This window comes from Lactuca serriola, chromosome 4 (assembly GCF_051521515.1).
Source record: "Lactuca serriola cultivar US96UC23 chromosome 4, Lser_US96UC23_V15, whole genome shotgun sequence".
Taxonomy (NCBI): domain Eukaryota; kingdom Viridiplantae; phylum Streptophyta; class Magnoliopsida; order Asterales; family Asteraceae; genus Lactuca; species Lactuca serriola.
In genome coordinates this window covers 145,094,297-145,102,769 of record NC_136411.1, presented here as the reverse complement: position 1 = coordinate 145,102,769, position 8,473 = coordinate 145,094,297, and the positions used below count along the sequence as shown (strand labels likewise).

The 8,473-nt window shown below is 32.6% G+C and overlaps 1 protein-coding gene across 2 annotated transcripts; it reads right to left on the bottom strand.

The window, feature by feature from the left end:
• Nucleotides 1-1,526: 1,526 nt before the first annotated feature.
• On the bottom strand, nt 1,527-4,994 carry LOC145102679 (uncharacterized). 2 transcript variants are annotated; one of them, XM_079040134.1, is made up of 6 exons: nt 4,814-4,990; nt 3,567-4,157; nt 3,218-3,467; nt 2,981-3,124; nt 2,652-2,894; nt 1,527-1,991 (listed from the first exon to the last, which is right to left on the bottom strand). In XM_079040134.1, exons 2-6 carry the CDS (start codon nt 4,151-4,153, stop codon nt 1,857-1,859), a joined length of 1,359 nt encoding a protein of 452 aa, XP_078896260.1. In that variant the 5' UTR covers nt 4,154-4,157; nt 4,814-4,990; the 3' UTR covers nt 1,527-1,856. The 2 variants fall into 2 exon arrangements, with proteins under 2 accessions (XP_078896260.1, XP_078896261.1); XM_079040135.1 differs by having other exon boundaries at nt 1,893-2,032; nt 4,814-4,994.
• Between the last annotated feature and the right edge of the window lie 3,479 nt (nt 4,995-8,473).

Sequence of the window (8,473 nt, the reverse complement as noted above, 5' to 3'; positions counted from 1 at the left end):
GCGTCTTTAGTCCAATCTGTTCTGATTTTTTTTTTCAAAATGACGGATCTGCCCCTATTAATATATTTTATCTTTTTTCTTATTTGTTTTTCTAATTTTCAGATTTAAAAAAAACAATAAAATAAAAATAAAAATAAATCTGTCTATCTCTCTCTAAAAAACAAGAAAATAAAATATAAATCTCTCTCTCTCTCTCTCTCTCTCTCTCTCTCTCTCTCTTTCTCTCCTTCCCCAATATTTCTCCTTCCCTCTTTGTTTGTTCTTCATGTCTCTCAAGAATACTTCATAAAGCCCAGAAACCGGTGCCATCGCTGGAAACTAGTGTCACCGACAGAAACCACCGTCATCCAAAATTATTGTCGATGCCACCACCATCTTCGTCGTTGGCACCATCGCCTTCAGCCCCACCTTCAACCCCCATCGTCTCTGTCACCAGCAACCTCCAACAAATATGAAAAGTTGCCATCACCTACAACAAATCCTAATCAATTCCCACCACCGGAGACCCTTTTGTCAGTTTCTTGGTTCATCTTCTCCACCGGAAACCATATCCATAACCTCGATTTTTGTCAAAAACCATCACCAACTTCTGAAACCCTAGCGCTGCCATATCTCATATGGGTTAGGGTTTTCAGTGAAGAAGAAGGATGTCGGCGATCTGAAACCCTAACTTGTCGGATCTTAAAACCCTAACTGGTCGTCAAATTGACAGAGACGAGACTCGCTGGAGAATGAGCGAGAGACGGAGGCGACGTTTGTGGCTCAAATTTCCAGACAAAGCTATCATCGATTTGTGAAGAGAGCGACATTTACAGATCTGGAACGTCGTCGATCTTGAGGGTTTCTAGACGAAGCCACCTCCGAGAATCTGAAATGCATCCTTACAAAGCCTGAATCAACAGATCTGGTGGCGACGATTCAGATCCTCCGTCCAGATTTGGAAGCCGGTTTGTAGGATACCACCGTCAAAAGCAAACATATTGCCTCTCGACGCCTTTCATCTTCTCATTCGACTTGATTGTTCCTCAACAAAACCCAACTTGAAGCAAACCCTCATTTGCAGATCTGTTTCCATCGCCGGAGAAGAAACAAAGAGCATGCTGGTGAGGGTTGAGATCGGAGGTGTTCCAATGAGAGAGAGAGAGAGAGAGAGAGAGAGAGGTGGTGTTGTTGTTTACAGGAGGGAGGACTGGAAATAGATTTTTTTTTCCTTTTTTGTTTAATTTAAATCAGAAATATAACAAAATAAAAAATAGAAGTTAAAATTAAAAAAGTGAAAATTTGTATTTTAAAAAAATTCAAAATAAATTAGACCAAACTCGCAATAAATCAAACTTTTAAACCACTGGTGCTAGTCCAAACCATTTTGGACTAAAGTGACAATTTTCAATAAACCACGTAAAGATGTGTTTTAACTTTTAAGCTTGTATAATGATTTATTTGGACCTTGTGTCTCTTATTTGAAAATAAACTTATAACGTAACCCATAAACCTTTGACATTATAAGTATCTTCTCTAAAAGAGCATAAACCAAAAATACATACACTTTAATTATCAGATAAACAAACATATGGTAAACTATATAGTCCACCACATGCAACAAACCATATTTTATTATACATTATAATTTATATTGTCTCTTTTATGTGTGACACTTGACATGCCAACCATATATATTACAAAATCATTTCTTCTTCTAAACGTGAGAATACAGTGACAAATCTTAACTAAGTTTTATTATAGAGCAACATATCCTTAATTATATTTTTCACATATTAAGGTCTGTAAAACGTATAGTTTTACCACACGATTCATGTCACATAGCATCTAATTGACACATATGGCAGGAAGGTTGCTTAAGTTGCAATAAACTGGTACCCATCCTTACTTTGCCTTTGTCGCCTATAAGCAACTACAACAGCTGCAAAAATTGCCAATCCAAACATAGCTACACCCCAAAAGAAGATCGGTACTTTCGATTCTTGATGAATCTGCAAACCACACCCAAGAAAGTTGACTATAAATGCTCCAACTACAAAAAAACATATCATATGCATAAAACATAAGAAAAGTGTTGCAAACGGCTAAAAACATGAATCCTTTTGTAGGCTAAAGAACATGATCGTATAAGTGTAACTGGCTTTTTAATATTAGCATCGATTGATCCATTTCATGTTAAGACTTCTAGATATTCTAATAATCTCTCAGAATGCTATATGTAATCTCCTTTAATTACTAGGTATGTTTTCAAATTTATGTTATGATACTTTGAAGAACTATATATGCAATCGGTGACAATATGTAAGGTATTTACGTGCTATACCGACTACATGGAAAGTAAAAAAAATGTGACTAAAACCGGTTTCCAAACGAAGCATTTAGCTTTTACAAATATCCAATAATCATATGCAAAAAATGTTTTCATATGTAAATCAAAACATGCTAGTGTCGAACTTAATACTAGAATGGAATCAAAGCGATTGAACGATGTGTACTATTTGTAACTAAAGCTAAAGTTTTATACGTCCTCCGTTCCATCTAAAATACAATATCCTTTCAAGTTAAAATTATTTATTTTCCCACTATCAACCTCACAAATTAAACAACATTCTTTTGCAAAATCGCTAATGAATTAAGGGTAGAAATCTTACTTGAACTGGAGAATCCAACGTCGTAGAAGACTCCGCAACAAGAATATAGAAGAGCCCCATAACTCCTATATGGTTCTTTTGACTGCTGTAATTAGACTCCAAAGTCAAAACTTCACCTTTAGCTATCTTCATAGACCCTGGATTAGGGTAACATGTGGTCATTCCTACAATATATCCAGCTTCATCTCCTGCCTCGTTTCCTTCTCCATAAATAGCTCTAGACGAACAAATAACCCGTCCATCCTGAATAAAGTTCATAGCTTGATACTTTACACATCAATCCAGATTACAAGAAACACGACCCATTTCCAAAAAACTGAAATATTCACCTCTCCATATAAAGCAGAGCCTATTCCACCACTGTGTAGGTGTGCAACGCCATACACGACATCACCAGAAATCGGGAAACTTGCATTTGATCTTCTGGTATTGGTGTAGTCATTTGTTATACTATGTTCAACATCAAACTCAATCTGTAAGATAACAAAAAGCTTCAAAATTTTCCTAAAAAGGTATTGAATTTTGACAAAATTTATGTGTGAAGATGAAGTGATGACGTAAGTTACCGAGCAATCATGGATTCCTGTGTTCTGCCAAGTATCAGTGACGTCAAATATATAGATTTTAACAGGTATTATGGAGTCACTCCAATCAACCCACTCAACAGTGTACTTCATGTAAAGGTTTCTCTTCACACTTTCAACCCCGTTTTTCACTTTGCATTGTGTTTCATCATAGCAACAGTATAAACCTCCCAAATAATTTGGATCCAAAGGCTGACCATATTCATCCTTCGTCACATTGTACAAGTTACATCTTCATCATATAAGAAAATCCATAAATCCAACTAAATTTTGAGATAATTCAATCTCAAAAGCTAAATGCTTCGAAGTTTCAATTACGTGATATTTATACCTGCATTCAGTACATCCGATTGGATCTACTACACCTCGAGTGTCGATTGCATGGACATTAAGCACCCATTTCTCTTCATATCCAGCAGGAACTTCAAGCGGATTACCCACTTCGATTCCATAAGGATCAGGAACATGTGTGGATGTTTTTCGTGTTTCAGATCCCAATCCGAAAAATTGGGAAAGACCGCTTTCAATATTGCATACCCCAGCATTCCCAGCAACAAGGAAATCTGATTGGTGGGATCCGATATTACTGTTATACTTCGGACTTTTAATACCTTTACGTTGGTAGTATCTTTCTGCAACCCAATGGTGGAGATAAGTTTCTTGAAGGGAAACAGGATTCCCTTCTTCATCAACAACTTCGGCATTGAAGCTCTTTATAGCAATATGACCTTTTGGGAACTCGATATCGTAGTAGAATTTGTTTGAAACGGATCCCGGATGTTGAGTTATTTTAGGTGATAAATACACCTTTGATTTCACCCCGTTTTCAAGTGTTACATGAGCTTGCGAATTTTGAGAACATATTGCCAATAACGCTATAGCTAACAAGAACACAAGATCTTGGGTACCACGTGACATTGTTCTGAAAAAAAGAAAAGATATCGGCGAAAGCTATATAATAAAATCACATTACATCATTCAAGATTTCTTGATACTTTAAAGTAAGGTTTTTAATATTATTTCTTTGGTTTTCCGTGTCAAGACTTCCATATGTTTTCATGAACCAATAATCAAGAAAGAACGATATATAATACATGAATCAATATTCAAAATTGGCGAAAATAATGTTTCATGAGTCAATAATTTGACTTTATTTTATTGTTTACGATTGGCGAAATAATGTTTCGAGATTCAAAACTGGAGCATTTTATGAGCTATTGAAGTAAACGAAGCAAGATTTAAAACTCTGAATAAGAAAGATTTGAACAGCTTATAAAACTTTAAATATGGGGTCCATGCTCCTTTTCGTTTTCCTCAAGAAACCCAAATAGAAAGACTATCTACGAATTCATGAGACAGTAATTAGTTTCATTCTGAAAACATCAAAGATCTCAATTTGAGATGCAGTAGTGGTTCGGATTCTACAAAGTAACAGTCAATAGTAGACTCCGTTTTACATAGTTCCCATGATCAGAAAATTAAGCAAGAATACCCTCGTATATTTTGGATGAAAGAACACTTCAAATTAGCAAAACTGTGCAGAAAATCATCGTAAAAAAGTCGAGAAGAAATTCGTACCCAGAAAATATTTGATGAAAACCTCTGAACTTGACGACTTGACGACGACCTTCTCAAGATTACAGTAAATGGTTCCTAAAAGTCGGGATTTTAAAGAAACAAAGGGTGATGGCAGCGCTTACGCCACTGATGGGACGTTTGATTAAAATTTCTTGAGAAAGGGGCGAAGTTGACAACAAAAACAAAGATTTATTGAGAGAGAGAGAGAGAGAGAGAGAGAGAGAGAGAGAGAGAGAGAGAGAGAGAGGGGATAAGGAATTGTAAGATCTTCGGCTTTGTTCGTTTGTCGTTTAAGTATTTAAGTTTAACACAGCCAAGATTAGGTTGGTAGTGGACTAACGTTGAAACAGTCTCAAGTTCGTTTATTTATTAAAAATAGATAATTTAAATAAATTATTCGTTTAATCGGATTAAGGAATACAAACGTTGCTTACCATTTATGGACATAAACGAGTGAAACATGTTAATATTATGCAGATTATAACTACTAAATAATAATTGTTATAATTGTTATGTTATGTTGATATATATTATTGTAAGTTTTTTTTTTTCTTTTGAAGAAAATGATAAGATAAATGTATATTCTAATTAAATTTTGTAATGAATTCTATATTGGGTTTACACATAAATAAAGTTAAAGTAAAATACAATTCTTGATTTAGTGATACGATTGATTAATTCAAAAATTATTTATTTGATTGAATATTTTTTTAACTATTATTTTAGTTAACTAGAAAACTTATTCTAAAGCATTTGTAAATGGCTCGGAACGTGTTTGATAAATATTAAGTAAAAAAAATCATTTTTATAACTTAAATCACCTTTAATGATAGTTTTAATAATCAAGTATAGATTCTTCCAAAAACCTTTTTGGAGTTCAAAATTTAAAAGTTAAACACTATGATATGAAAATTTTCAAAATATAACTCTTTAAAAAAATTAAATTTAAAATAATTGTGCGATTAAAATAATGGTCTCGATATAAGTGGCAAAAAAATAATAATAACATCTATAGAATAAACATACATTTTTATTCAATAGTTAAAATTTATATCTTTACTCGTATTGATGTAATAAAAATTTGTTAATTGCATTCAAGTTCAATTTTAATATTTTCAGCTTTTTAACTCCCAATTAAAGGTTATTTAGAATTAAACCATTTCAACTAAAGAGGTTTTTCACTCATGATATTTATTTGATACTTATGAGAATTAATTAAATATATACTTAAATTATGTTTAGTAATTAAATGAATAATATAATAATTTAATGTGTACACCAAATATTATTCCAAAAGCCTTCAAACCAATTATTAAAAACTAAATTATATGCACCTATTATTTTGTGTCTATTTATTTATATGAGAGTGTATGTTGTTTTGCTCCACAATGCAAACATATTAATCAATTACATAACACACAGTTATATATATATATATATATATATATATATATATATATATATATATATATATATATATATATATATATATATATATATATATATATATATAAAACAACAATTTCATAATTACCTAATGAAATTAATCACATTTATATGTATTAAATTACAAATAGATGTTTGAAAGATGCAGTATATACAAACTTAAGGACCTACAATTTTAAAAATAATAATTGTCATATGTTTACAGTTAGTAGTCAATAAATTTCAACAACAATATACGATTAATAAAATTAATCAAATTTATGTTTATTATATTACAATAGCACAATCATCGAAATATATATTCTTCCAAAAACCATTTTGTAATAAAAAAAATTGGAAGTTCAATGCTATGATGTGGAAAATTTTCAAAGTATACCCCTTGAAAATATAAGAATTAAAAGAATCATGTCATTAAAATGAAAGTCATGATGGTGACAAAAGGATAATAATTACATCCATAAAAACCACATACCTTTCTATTGAAAAACATTCTTCAAACACATTAATATTCATAGTTTCTTCATATACTTATTTTATGGATGTGAAGAACTCATCTAAACACAATTCTCTTTTAAGAAAACTTCAAAAACATCAAAATTCTCAACATTTTTTTTTAGCTCTAAATGTACAACCTTCACCTAAAATTTAATTTTTATGTTGTTTTTATCTTCTTGTTTCTTTGACACACACATTTTCAACACATAAAACAAAAAATTGACTAAACTTTTCTTTTAGCTCTAAATGTATAACTTTTAGATAATTCTTTATCATCTTTAAATACCAAAAACTTTTGGATTTGATCCTGTACACAACAAAATTCTAATGGATTTTAAGAAAATATAAGAAACAAATATATGGAAAGAATAAAAGCAAACATACTTGAAACTTCTTCATTCTAATGCACTCTCTTCAATCGATAAGTAAAATGAAAAAAATAAGATAAAGCAAAATAAAAAGAGAAGATAATCAAATGTTTCTTATATAAGCCAAATATTTGAATTGAATAATCATTTAAGTGGCATAAGATGGAAAGTTTAGGAGTTTCAAATGAATATGGGTTAAGATAGATGGTCTATCTTGAACCACATTCATTTGAATGACGTCTTTTATAAGAGATAGATAGAAGATAGATATATCAAACGATTTTTGACCTAGCAGTGTTAAAATGTTGAAATATGTCATTTTCTAATGTGTTGAGGGTTCAAGTCTCGTGGTGGACAAAACAAATAGTTTAGGAGTAGGATTTAGTGAGTTTATGTTATCCGTTAAAAAAAATATGATTGTTGAAAATATAAAATATAAGATAATAATTGTAACGCTAGTTTTCCAGGTATTCTTCATATCGAACTTGTTTCATTAAATTTTTTGCAAAGTTGGTCCCTACGTTGGTCGTACGAGATAAGTACGTCGGTCGTATATAACTAAAATGGATCGCATGTTTCCTCTCGTACACTAGGCGTAAGCGTACGTACGTTGGGCGTACTCATGTAGAGGAAAAATGTAACATCCAAAAAAATTCGAGCCAATTTAAAACTTTTTAAATCATATAAAACCATTCAGCTATTACAATTTGTTTTCAAAATAGTTTAAACATCAGAGTTCCCAAAAATCATAATCATCAATCGAGGAAGTGTACGTTCACGCCTTCGCCTTCCTGCGGTCATCCGCTGATCCTGAAACAATAAACTGAAACTGTATGCTTGAAGGCTTAGTGAGTTACCCCCAAAATACCAACCTCAACAATACCATAACCATATCATATAAAAAACACGAAACAACATGCATAATGAGCCTTCAGCCTAACTGGACCGCCTTGTAGGCCTTCAGCCTATCAAGACCGCTCTCCGAGCCTTCGGCACGTCTGGACCGCCTCGCAAGGCGTACAACCTATCCGGACCGCTCGTCGGGTCTTCGGCTAGACTAAATCCCTTTGTAGGGCCTTCAGTTTATTCGGACTGCCCTGGGTATGTCGGCCTTCAGCACAAAGCATGACCGCCTCAACCTAACCCCCAATTCAAACAAACATGTGCACATATTATCATACACTAGCATATATATAACAGTTATACCGATGTAACAGATCATCAATCATAGCAACATCCTATAACCAGGATACCGACCTAACCAGGTCACTAACATAGCATCATCCTATATACCAGGATACCAATCTAACAGATCATAATAGCATAGCATCCTATCTTCCAGGATACCGAT

What these genes read in the sequence shown, in the direction of transcription:
- LOC145102679 (XM_079040134.1), bottom strand. Translation starts at nt 4,153, where the DNA reads ATGTCACGTGGTACCCAAGATCTTGTGTTCTTGTTAGCTATAGCGTTA. An exon ending in ATCGGATGTACTGAATGCAG is followed by an intron (nt 3,468 to 3,566) that starts GTATAAATATCA and finishes TATATGATGAAG; the next exon opens with ATGTAACTTGTACAATGTGA. An exon ending in CAGGAATCCATGATTGCTCG is followed by an intron (nt 3,125 to 3,217) that starts GTAACTTACGTC and finishes GTTATCTTACAG; the next exon opens with ATTGAGTTTGATGTTGAACA.